Below are 12,613 nucleotides of genomic sequence, written 5' to 3'. Positions count from 1 at the left end.
AGACTTAAGAGTCTTTGGTTGAATTGCAACTATAAAGATAAACTCTCTCTAGATGCAAACAATATTTTGAATGCTTTATATGCCACAGTTTCTAAAGAACTGGAGTCAACTCCAACTGATAATGTATTATTTCAAACGTGTCAAGTACACGTTTTAAAGATCAAAATACTCTTTTAAGTTTCTTTAATTAAAACGGGACGAATTGTCAAATTACAAATATTTTAAAAGAGTTTCGTCTTCCTCCACTTTATACTACATAATTCCAAAGTCCCTCCCAATCCTAAGTAACATGGACTATTTCTCTAGCATCCTTGTGAAGCAGAATTCAACTTTGTTTATCACTAATATTCAAATTAGATATATTGAATTAATTTGAAGAAAAAAAATACAGAAAACAGTATAAACCAAGAAGACGCATAAGGGTTGGCCTAGCGGTGGAGGCTTGGGTCTTGAGAGTGTGCTCCTCTCAAGGTTCCATACAGAACTTTGTTCTGGCTTTAAACGGGGCCCCCGCTAGTGGACGGTGGGATTGGTCCCTCTTGGATTAGTCGGTCGCAAGGCCGGATTCCAAAATTTCCAAAAAAAAAAAAAATGGATTGAGTATACAAAGAGTATTTCCTAATCCTATCATTTTGCGTGCCCATTTCCCTGACCTTAATAATGTTATCATCGATTGTAGTTAAAATTAAATAAACATATCATAGAAACAAAAACAAAATAAAAGTTCAAAACATAGTAAATAAAATAATAGATGCAAATTGCAAATTGATAACGTGGCGTAAAAGTCAAGGCAGCTAGAAGAAAATAAATCAAATTTAGCAAACACAATCTAAGTTTAGTGCTTTCTTTCTTCACCATTGAATCAATTTTTATCCATAATCCACAAAATAATTATTATTTTCGTTAATTTCTAATTATTTCCTTAACGCGAAACCGGATTTCACGGACGGTTTGTTTACCGAACCGGGTCTCCGTCTGAGATTGGTGGGGTCCACCCGACCTGAATCCCTTAGCCGGAGATGGATCTACCTGCTCACCAGCGTCCTTTATTTTCGGACCGAGTAACCGTCAACGGCACCGTCACGCCGCTCGCTCTTCTCGCCGACGGTAGGCTCTGGTGGTCGGAAGGGATCCAACGCTGCCTCTCCGTCGAAAAAGAGGTCCTCGGATTTGTTGCCAGTGGACCCTACATCAAACTCAAGACGCTCGTGGAGGCTCGCGACGGTTGCTGCACCGCCGGTGCCGCGGGCAGACTTGTGCCGAATGATGTTGTTTTTAAACCCTCGTCGGATGAAACTCATAGGCTCTGGTGTCAGAAGCTTCGCGAATTTATTGATTCTCTTGGTAATTTAGAGGTTTTTGAATTGTGATTTGTTACTGTGAAATTGTGTTGTGGTGTTATGGATTGAATTGAACTATGAATTTTGATGATATAGGTCGACCTAAGAGGTTGCTTGTTTTTGTGAATCCGTTTGGTGGGAAGAAATCTGCTGTGAAGATTTTTGCTGAACAAGTTAAACCTCTTTTTGAAGATGCTCAAATTCAACTCACTATTCAAGGTGATTCCATTCTTTGATTGCTGTTGCCATTTATTTATTGCGGTCTCTTTAAGAGAATTTATTAAGAAAGATCTGGAGATTAACAATTTAAAATTTTTTTTCTCGTGCTATATGAGAAGTTATTAAAAAAGATCTCGAGATTAAGGATTTCGATAGAAATATGGTTCTGGATAGAGCCGGTCCCGTTTAGTGGGATAACGTTTGGTTGTTGATTTTTTTGTTGATTATGTTTGTGTTTTTTAGAAACCAAACATCAGCTACATGCCAAGGAGATTGCTTGTTCGCTTGATATTAAGAAGTACGATGGGATTGTTTGTGTTAGCGGAGATGGGATCTTGGTTGAGGTTAGTTTCATTGTCATTTTTTTAAATTAAATTTAAGATTCGATTATGTGTGGGTTGATATAACAGAATAGTGGATTTTCATTGAGTTCATGATTAAACTTGGTTTACACCGACAATGCGTTTCTTTAAACTCAAAATGACCTGTATACATGTTCTCCATCTGTTTCAGAATGACTGTCGTTTTAGCAAATACATTGGGTTTTAAAATGAATGTCATTCTCACTTTTTTAATGTAGACATAATTGTTATTTTTCCAATTGTGTTATTTTATTATTAATGTACACTACTTCTAATACATTAATAAGGTTAATTTAGTAAAAGTATAATGTCGTGTGACAATATTATTGTATTCCTTAATTGACAATCATTTTGAAACTAAGGAAGTACTATCTAGGTTTGTGTTACCCTTTGAGGTATCCTTCCAAGATATTCAGTTATGTGTTCTATTCTATCTATTTATGTATTGCCTTTTTTAATCTTACAAGCATCACCCATTTTAGTAGGTTGTAAATGGGCTTCTTCAAAGAGAGGATTGGAATACAGCAATAAAGATGCCCCTTGGAGTAGTTCCTGCAGGTTTATTACTTGTTTCGTTTTCTTTCAAATGAGGATTTATATAATTTGACTTGATTACTTCAAATATTTTACTGAGAATGAGTGGGACACAAAGCTGTTCATTATTGATTATTTGTCAGAAAGAGTGAGATCAGGCTAGTATTATAATAGATATGGATTAGGATTAATAGGGAAAAATAGGAATTTTATTCTAGGCGAGGCAAACCCCAGCTTTAGCCAAGTATCATGTTGATACTATAACTGAGATGTGTTAAAATTTCTGCCCTCATTGCGGACCAACCCTAGTCGCCTATATTGCAGCATATGGCTTGCCTTTATTGCAGCCTCCAACACCTTCATTGTATTGGGTTTGAAGGGATAGATTTAGTCCCACATTGCTTAGAGGTATGGTTTGTGTTGTGTTTATAAGTGGGGGCAATCCTCATCTTACAAGCTGGTTTTGTAGGGATTAGTTAGGTCCAACCCAAATTCTTGAGAATATGGGGATGATGAAGAAAGAAAACCAAAAGCTCCTATTGGCTCTTCTAAACATTGAAATTTCAAATGAATCAGAAGTTTTCTGACTGATTCTCCCTCTTCCAGCCCCTCTTCCCTATTTATTTCTCACTGCCCAATTAACTATCTACTGGACAGTTACCAACTTACACTGCCTTACTGTTGTCATTCCTTTGGTTCCAATCTTCATTGCCACTCCTATTTTTCCCATTCTAAACCCTCTTTATGGATTAACTGTCTACTAACGGATTTTACTAATACACTATTTGCTGGATTTTGTTTAGAAGGTTTATCATTTGTTATTGTCTGTGTATATAACGAGTGTATGTGTTACTATACAAGTTTAGTTATGCCAAGCTAATAGGCTCTTTCATACTTTGTAAGGTACGGGAAATGGCATGGCAAAATCTCTGCTTGATTCAGTTGGCGATCCTTGTGCAATATCCAATGCCGTTCTTGCCATTATACGAGGTTTTAATCCATTGATGCCATTCAAGCATGTCATACCCTAGCTATTTTATTTTGCCCCTTTTTCTATGATGTTAGAGATTAAAATGTGTGAAATATTGACAGGCCATAAGCGACAGCTTGATGTGGCTACCATCACACAAGGAGAAACCAGATTTTTCAGTATACTAATGCTTGCATGGGGTAATTACTCTCACCATATACTTGACTATGCCAATGAATGTGCTAATCTAAGCTATTAGTTTCTTGGAAAATGCTAACTTGTGTCCTAAGGGCATAGGGCACAAGTTAAGAAACCAAATATGAAAATTTTGTTGTAAATTGTGTATTTACTTTTTTAAACTATTAAATTTTGCTTTTTTCAACACGGAACTTTTTATTTTTTGATACTTGAGTTTCTTAAAGTTAGCATGACCCTAGTTTCTTACTCTTTCCTTTTTGTTTATATAACCCAGACTTGAGTCTACATATGGCACCAAGTTTTGACAATAGTATTCACTTTGATGTAATATGATATCATCAAATATGTTATGGTATTTCAGGTCTAATTGCTGATATTGACATCGAGTCTGAAAAGTATCGGTGGATGGGAAGTGCCCGTTTGGATTTTTATGTTAGTAAGCCATTTTATAATGTTTGCGTCTTGTTATTTTTAGATTTCACTGAATATAAGTGGCCATAAACGGATTGTTATTGCAATTATCTACTTTTTTCGTGTTAAATGTGCTCTGCATTTATTTGAGAGATGGGAGTTGGTCTTGGTCATTATTATTTTCTTTATTCACTTCTTTCCTGCTATAGGCTCTCTGTCGATTATTCAATTTGAGGCAATACAATGGACGTGTTTCGTTTGTGCCTGCACCTGGGTTTGAGTCTTATGGGGAGTCTACCAGTTACCCTGCCGAATCCACTATCAAAGGCAACAGTAGTGATCCAAGTGAAGGGGCACATGTTAATTTGCAAACACTTCATTATCAAGGACCCGAAATAAACTTGGAAAATATGAATTGGAGAGTAATAAACGGACCCTTTATTAGTGTCTGGCTTCACAATGTACCTTGGGGCGCTGAAGACACAATGGCAGCTCCTGATGCAAAGGTCAGTTTTTCTGAATAAGAATCTAAGCATATTGTTTTACTTTCTCCCGTTAACACAATTGCGTCCGTGGCAACAGCTTCATTAGGAGGATCAATTTTGTATCAATTGCACAGTCGTGATGAATGATATTTGCATCTTAATTTTGCTTGATTTTAATTGTTACTACTATACAAATCATACTTTTATGAATTGGAGTGAACATGATATAACAATCAATATGGTAATTGAAGATTAAAACGAGCATAATAAAAGATAAATTTCCGAACGTTTTTAACTTCTGCCAGGTATTTCTACACATTATAAAATTCAGCCAAACGCTTTTCATGGATAAATTACCAGTGGTTTGATTTTTTGTAACGCTTTTTTACTCCCTGGTGAGGTAAGTCTGATAATCATTCAATTATAATTTGTTAAATGCAGTTCTCTGATGGTTATCTGGACCTGATCATTACGAAGAATTGCCCAAAGTTACATTTGTTGTCAATGTTGTCAGGGTTAAGTAATGGAGAACATGTGAAATCTCCGTATGTCACGTACCTGAAGGTGTGATGTCCTTATATATTCTGTAATACTTTTTGTAGCTATTGCTTTGAGCTTCGAAAGAGTCTTGGCATTGATTTATGTGTATAACAAAGTTTGCTAATGTATGTATCTTGCAATAATTTAAAGGTGAAAGCTTTCAGTTTGGAACCTGGTTCACGCACCAAGGACCAAGAGAAGGAAGGGATTATAGATTCCGATGGCGAGGTTTTGGCAAGAGGGAAAGGAACCTACAAGTGTGAGCAGAAGGCTTTGATGGCCTATGATAAATTGCAGATAACAGTGGATAGAGGCTTAGCTACACTTTTTACCCCTTTATAATATTATTGGTTTATTTATTTTCGTGGGCACATTCCACTCCATGCAATACCGTTACCGTTCACATGGTGGTATGAACATAACCTTCCAAATGTTATGTTCATTATATACATATCTTGTACAACATCAAATGTATTGTATAGCAAGTTTCCTTTGTAACATGAATTTGGCGGGGGTTAAATTTTTTGATTATTAATAAGGAAATGATTTTATCACTCTTATCTTTGGTAAAAGCACAAGATTTAGCTTCTCTTAAGTGGTACACTTCCAAATATAATTTTTTTAATACTAAATCACAACATGCAATATGCAATTGAGTTACAATTCTAGCTAAACACAATACACAAATTCAAACTTGGTTAAACAATTTTACTATCCCAACTATTAGGGCTGTTCAAAAAATCCAAGAACCAAACCATTATGGTTTAGTGAACCTAACCATTATGCACAAACAGTTCTAGAACCGAACTGAAACCGAACCAAACGGAATCCGAACCCAAACTGAAAATGAAAAATGTTTAAAACAGTTAAATTTTTTAAAAAATAAAAAAATGGCTTAACAGTTTGGTTTTTTGATAAACGGTTTGGTTTGGGAAAATTTGTCTTCTAACGGTTCGACACGGTTCGGAATTTCAAAACGGTATACCGAATCAATAATTTTGGTTCAATTCGGTTCTTAGTAAATTAAAACATTTCGGTTCAGTTCGAGTGAATTTTTATTATAGTTCAATTCGGTTCGGTTCAATTTTTCTCCGAACCGTACCATGAACACCCCTACCAACTATACAAATTCTAAAAGACAAATAAAATGTCAAACAATATTAATAGAATCCTACAAATTGATAAAATGGTTGAAATCCAACAAAATTTTGAAAAAAATCACATACTTAAATTCTTATCGATGTAAGAAAATAATAGGTTTAGTGTATGGTGTCATAAAGGAAACTTCAGAATGAATGGGAAAAGAAAAATTTCATTCAAATCAATTGAATCTGCAGTATACATATGACAGAAAGGAATATACCTGCAATACTGCAACTTTTAAGAGTTACTACAATTTACAGTAAGATGTACAAGGTTAATTTCAGTTAAAAACTACTCTAGTTAGATTGACAGAACACTATACAAATCATCAATTTAAATCCTTTTCAGCTTCTTAATTCTCTCAAGGGCACCAAGCAGATTACTACCATCTACTTCTCCATCATTTTCCATCTCGTCCCTCTTTCTAATCAAACCGCCAAAAACAGCAGAAGGGACATCTTTTTGTGCAATCTCATTATGATCTTCATCATCGGAATTGTTTTCTTCTGGTAAGTCAATTTCCTCGTGGTTTGCATTAGATTTTATCCTTCCATCAGGCTGTGACTCCACTCCAACACTTACAAACCCAACTTTTCTCTCTTTTGTCACTGTTTTGTTAGCGGCAGGGGCTAATTGCCTTTCTAAACCAGCCATTTCATCGTCAGTGTTCCCAGCCTCTTTAAGTTTGTCTTTGGCTTCATCAAGACACACAGCTTGATCCTTCGGCATCAGATTCTCAGGCAGTATAAAATGTGTCTGTTAAAACAATAGAACTAAGATTAGACTAAATGCCACAAAAATCTAGCATAGAGCTGAAGAAAGTAAAAATTGAGAAGTTCAAATAATCTACCTGGCTGTAGCTTGCAGACACACTCCGTTTAATTCGAAGCATTTCTCTAAATGTATCCTCATTTCCATGCTGAACCTCAAATTCATGCCATTTATTCCAGAAGTCTGGATCGGTTCGTGGATCAGCAAACTTTGAAGCAAAAACATATATACCACGAGCACGCTCAATTTCTCCCAAACTTCTTTCCAGCTCGGCATACTTCAAACACATAGCTTTGACATCCTTATCCGGAAGACCAGATTCAATTGCCTGCTCATAGATCTCTCGTGTTTTGGGTACACCTAATATCTCAGCTGCACGAGCAATATATATTTCATACATGCTCAACTTCTCATTGTTGGGAACAGCCTTTGTGGCTTGATCATAAACCTTCATAGCTCGTTTTGCTAGTCCGTAGTCCTCCTCCAGCTTAGCATACTCAAGATAAAGAGGCTTCACTTGATCAGCTGGGGCCTGTTGTGGAAACCATGACAGAAAAAACCAATTGGGTTAGCATATACTGTAATACATTATCAGACAGTTGAATATTATCATATACCACAATGAATTAAGGAAAATACTAGTTATGACAAACTAGACACTTTTTCAATACTATAGACAGGTTATTACACATTCAATATAAGTGTTGTGTTGTTCATGGTTTGGTTTGAAAAGTACATACCATTTCAACTGCGTTCTCAAACAGCTCTCTCGCTCTCTCCAATTTTGCCTTTCCATATCTCTTCACAAATTTAGACAGATATGTAACCCAAATATCTCTAGCATGTGGGTACTTAAATATCTTCACTCCTCTTTCATAAATCTTAAAAGCATCTTCAAAGAAGTTGTTCTCCTGTATAAATCAAAATCAATTAACAATATGTCAGTGAGCCAAAACCAGCAGAAGTAAAATCCAAAAGAGATAATGTACTAAATTAGGAATGCTGTTCCATACCTCCAGAAAGTATGCATAATTGATTATTACTTGTGGTGTGGCTATTTGTAAATCCAACATCCGTTCATAAACTGCCCGAGTAGACTCCAAATTACCTAGACATTCCTCCAAATCAGCATAAAATGTCCACAATCTCAAGGATTTATGAAGTCTCATCTGAACCGGTTGATTCCCATCAGCCGCCACTAAAAGAAAAGCAGAATATAAATGCAATAGTTAGTTAACACTCATCGACAAACACAATTAAAATCAAATAGCTAAAATGTAGAGCAGATTGTGAAATATTAAATGGGAACAAGTAGAACCAAGAATACCTTTTAGTTTAACCTCGACTGATGGCTCTGCAGTAGCCAGTCTCATAAGCTCAAGTGCTCCTTTGAAATTCCTATGTTTCAATTCTAATTCAGCCCACTCACACCAGACACTAGCCAGATTATCCACAGTCTTGTAGTTAACCTGCACTGCCTTGTCAAAAATAAGCCGAGCACTGGCTAGATCATCGTGCTGTTCGTACATTTTTGCGAAGGCTGTCCATAATGTATGAGGTTTTCCCACTGCCTTCATGGGATCAACAGTCCTCACAGCCTGGACATAAGTGAGTATCTGCTTAGTGGGATTACCCTCAAAAAGCTTCACTCTTCTGTGCCATTGTTCCACATTGTGAGGATTTTCACGCAAAATTGTACTATTAGCCAATTCAGGCCTCCTATCCACCAGGTACTCTAACCTACCTAATCTCAAGTCAATGTCATCTATGTCGTTCAACCAAAACCCGCTTAAAATCTTCTTCTCAAAGTGTTCATATTTGAAACGAATATCTTCGTCATCACCCTCCTCCTCCTCCTCATTATCCTCATCTTCAGTATCCATCATACAACCAATCATGCCCAGTTGAATATCATCTTCATCATCGCTCTCCTCTTCCTTCTCATTCGCCCCATCTTTAGCTTCCATCTTATAACAAATCACACTCTCTTCAAATTGAGAATAGGAATCAAATATGACACTGAAATCCTTTACAGTAATGACAGTGGACATACCCTCCTCAAAGACATCCCTAGCCTTCTCATGCAAACCCCTCCTAATGTAATACTCAGCAAGCGAGGTCCACAATGGACCAACCTCATCCGAGAATTTCTTAATACCAGCCCTAATGATTGCATCCACATTCAACCCAGAAACTTCATTCGCATGCCTAGTCAACAAGTCACACAACTCCAACCAAAGCCTATGCTTCGTTTTACCCTTAATAGAATAAAACTTATCATCATTCAACACCGAAGCCAACCTCTCAGCCGCTTCTTGCCAAAGACCAGAACTAATCAAGAACTCGATAAAATCTTCAACACGATTAGGGTCAAATTGCAAGAACCTGCGATAAACCCTAAGAGAGGTTTCAATTGGAATACCCTTTTGACAAACAAAGAACAGATAATGGTCCCAAACGCGACCGTGTTGAGTAACGGGAAGTGCACGGAGAGCAAGATCAAAGGTTTGTCTTGTGCGTGTTATAAGTTTTTGATGCGTCAATGTTTGAAGATACATTATCCATATACGAGGCATCTTGTGCATGGTAATGAGAGCACGTTTAAAAGTGTCATTAAGAATCTTGAACTGCGGGTGAGTACGTTCGGAAGTGTCATTAAGGGTTTTGGACTGCGGGAGAATAATGGGGTAACTGCGAACGATTTGGAGGCGTTCGCGAAGGTAAGCATGCCAGAGCTTATAGCTTCCAGGAAGAGCTTTGAGTGCTCGTTCGTAGATGATAAAACGTTTGTTGAATGGAGAATCTGAAAGAGCGATGAGATATCGCCACCATGATTTAAGACTGAAAGGGTTGCGAAGCAATTCCTCTTCGTAAACCAAATCATTTTCTGAAGGATAAAGCTCTTGAGAAATCGCCATGGTTCAAATGCTAGTTTGTTTATTACGTTAGGGTTGATGATTGCAGTCTATATATAGAGGGTCACAAAGGAATATGATTGCCGCGAAAACCGCAACGGATTAAAAGATTTGGTTAATAGATTTTATTCGGGCCCGTTTGTTTTAAATTTTATTAAATATGATTTTCATAATATTATAATATGTTTTGTTTAAATAAATTTTATATATAAAATTTTAAAATTATATTAGATATTTAACTATTTTACTATAACTTTTTTATATATCAAAATTTAAATAAAAAAACTTAAATTTATGATTTGGTTTATATTTTAATCTTAAAAAAAGAGTATGTATTATTTACACTGTCAAAAGTATTTAGTCAAATTATACTTTTAATTGTATAATACTAATTGAATGTTATAATTTTATTGGATGATAAAGTAAAAAATTAGTTTACACTTACAATGCACTGAATTTAATCTCTAATATTCAATATATATTTATATTATTTAATATTAAAATAATCTTTGATTTTATAAATATAAAAAAATTAATATTTTATAAAAATTACTTTTAAAAATATAAAAAAATATTGATATTTATTTAAAACAAAACAAGTCTTCACATCGGTCATTAAAAATTTAAAGAATCTCTAACCCCACTCTTTGGGTCTCTCATGCACCATGCGCGTTGCCAAAAATGTCTCCTACTTCTGTAGATGTACATCCGAAAACTTTTTTATTTCAAAGTTGTATTGTTCCGTAGGTGCATCTGCGGAAGCCTTCCATATATGCATCTACGAAATCATTTGATGTTATCACTACAACACGCTGGGGCTTTAAAAGCGCTTTTTATGGGCTTTAAAAGCGCTGTGAAAGCCAGCGCTGACGTAGGTAACAAAAGCGCTTCAGAAAGCGCTTTGGTAGGCCCCCCCTATAAGAGCGCTTTTCTGGAAAAAGCGCTCTGGTAGCCCCCCCTATAAGAGCGCTTTTCTGGAAAAAGCGCTCTGGTAGCCCCCCTATAAGAGCGCTTTTCCAAAAGCGCTTTCGTATGTTGCGTTTTTTTTTATTTTTTATGCTTTTTTATTATTCTTTGGCAGCGCTTTTACTAAGAAGCGCTTTTGTAGGTGGACCTTTAAGAGCGCTTTTTAAAAGTGCTGTCGTTGCTAAATGAGGCATTTTAATGTGCAGCATGTAATTTAATCCTCCCAGTCGACCTGTAATATTTTCGACCTGTAATATGTTTTCAACCTGTAATATTTTCGACCTGTAATATATTTTCGACGATATAATTTCAGCCATCAGTAAGACAATATATATACTAATATAATACCATTATAATATCCAAAATTATATATATATACATCATTACAACATCAATAATATTATAGCTCAAATCGACACAAATCCTACATGAAAAATTGCTTAATATAAAAGTGACACAAATCCTCTTTGATTTCTTCCAACTTAAGTCTCGGGTACCCAGCAGCACGGAATTCGTCAAGGTACTACAAAACAAAAACATAATATGAATGATATATTTAGTTAAATGTAATAAATTATATGAAATTATCTTAAGTTATAAATTCATACCGTGAGCGGAATCTCTAATTGATTCGCCTGAAGGATTTCTTTCATAAACCTCAAAACAAAGTATCCGCAATCTGAACTGTTTCGCTGTTGCGGACACTACATAGAAAAACAAATAAGATTTTATAGTTGTCTTGTTTTATCAAGTAGCATAAATATTATAAGCAAAATTGTGAAAAATAATGTACCTGCACTTTGATCCAAGTAATGTTGTTTGATTTAGTCCGGGATACCTGTGCGTCCCGTTGACTTCGGAACACTTGTATTGATCTAATTAACAAATATATAAAAGCATGTTTAGATCAATCCCACAAATAAGTAAATATATAAATATACACGAATATTTAGAACGATCCCACTTACAAATCAACGATTTCCTTCATAGCCGGATAATTGGTCCAGTCACCATTTACCGAATTCAGATAATACACGACTTCTCTTATAGGGTTGATAGCAAGCAACAACCAGTGTGCTCTATAAATTAAAACAATAGGTTATATGAAAATTTTGCTATACACAAAAGAAACAGAGATTAGATGAACCAAGAATGAGAAACTAACCCTATTGGTCGGGTATTATACGCCCAAAGATGCAGACTTTCTGAATTGCCGGTGGACATGAATCTATCGACTAAGAGCTGTCTAACTGATTCCTGTTCCGAAGCAATTGCCATTCCGCTGCAATGGGCGGAAGACACGAAACGGAATCTGTTAGACAATACAGTCCCGCGCAACACTCTGTCATACAACAACCTTAAATAAAAACATAATAAACATTAGATTATTTTCATTGAAATGTGTAAATAAATTATATTGTGGGACTAATTAAATAATATATCGGATGAGTGAATATTACCGGATGTATGAGTGCATATTACCGACGCCTAGTTGTTCATGCGTAAAAATCTCTTCCAAGTCATCAATTGCAATATATGACTTGAATTCAATACCGAAGACACTTTCATCCATATTGATTTCACGTAAAGCACCATCCTTCAAATCGGACATATCAACCATTGTTGCGAGCATCGTCCGGTACCGAGCCACAAAAGCACCGCCTTTTTTTGCCGCTATCTTCGGAGGACCAGTGGGTGGTACGCTACGAACTTGCTGCGTCACTTGTTGTGACTCCCGAGCGGATGCCTAAAAATCATA

General features: G+C 35.9%; 2 protein-coding genes across 3 annotated transcripts; one reads left to right on the top strand and one right to left on the bottom strand.

Annotated features, from left to right (window-relative positions):
- Positions 1-828: 828 nt before the first annotated feature.
- LOC131642714 (sphingosine kinase 1-like) lies at positions 829-5,617 on the top strand. Of its 2 annotated transcripts, XM_058912934.1 has the most exons (10): positions 829-1,344; positions 1,437-1,559; positions 1,803-1,903; positions 2,407-2,479; positions 3,359-3,445; positions 3,548-3,625; positions 3,985-4,055; positions 4,244-4,540; positions 4,961-5,083; positions 5,210-5,617. In XM_058912934.1, exons 1-10 carry the CDS (start codon positions 1,020-1,022, stop codon positions 5,399-5,401), a joined length of 1,470 nt encoding a protein of 489 aa, XP_058768917.1. In that variant the 5' UTR covers positions 829-1,019; the 3' UTR covers positions 5,402-5,617. The 2 variants fall into 2 exon arrangements, with proteins under 2 accessions (XP_058768917.1, XP_058768918.1); XM_058912935.1 differs by lacking the exon at positions 829-1,344 and having other exon boundaries at positions 1,521-1,559; positions 2,404-2,479.
- An 885-nt stretch (positions 5,618-6,502) lies between these two features.
- On the bottom strand, positions 6,503-9,891 carry LOC131642717 (uncharacterized). Its single transcript, XM_058912937.1, has 6 exons — positions 8,935-9,891; positions 8,301-8,859; positions 7,987-8,171; positions 7,714-7,884; positions 7,053-7,505; positions 6,503-6,958 (listed from the first exon to the last, which is right to left on the bottom strand). The coding sequence occupies exons 1-6, from the start codon at positions 9,889-9,891 to the stop codon at positions 6,536-6,538; spliced, it is 2,748 nt and encodes a 915-aa protein (XP_058768920.1). The 3' UTR covers positions 6,503-6,535.
- Positions 9,892-12,613: the final 2,722 nt, after the last annotated feature.

This window comes from Vicia villosa, unplaced genomic scaffold (assembly GCF_029867415.1).
Source record: "Vicia villosa cultivar HV-30 ecotype Madison, WI unplaced genomic scaffold, Vvil1.0 ctg.005660F_1_1, whole genome shotgun sequence".
NCBI classification, from domain to species: Eukaryota; Viridiplantae; Streptophyta; class Magnoliopsida; order Fabales; family Fabaceae; genus Vicia; species Vicia villosa.
This window is presented reverse-complemented; position numbering and strand designations above follow the sequence as displayed.

Excerpts from the sequence above, each read along its gene's own strand:
- LOC131642714 (XM_058912934.1), top strand. The coding sequence starts at position 1,020 with ATGGATCTACCTGCTCACCAGCGTCCTTTATTTTCGGACCGAGTAACC. Across the intron at positions 3,446-3,547 it reads CGTTCTTGCCATTATACGAG|GCCATAAGCGACAGCTTGAT; the intron begins GTTTTAATCCAT and ends AAATATTGACAG. Across the intron at positions 5,084-5,209 it reads CGTATGTCACGTACCTGAAG|GTGAAAGCTTTCAGTTTGGA; the intron begins GTGTGATGTCCT and ends AATAATTTAAAG.
- LOC131642717 (XM_058912937.1), bottom strand. The coding sequence starts at position 9,891 with ATGGCGATTTCTCAAGAGCTTTATCCTTCAGAAAATGATTTGGTTTAC. Across the intron at positions 8,172-8,300 it reads AGTCGAGGTTAAACTAAAAG|TGGCGGCTGATGGGAATCAA; the intron begins GTATTCTTGGTT and ends CTTTTCTTTTAG. Across the intron at positions 6,959-7,052 it reads TGTCTGCAAGCTACAGCCAG|ACACATTTTATACTGCCTGA; the intron begins GTAGATTATTTG and ends TTGTTTTAACAG.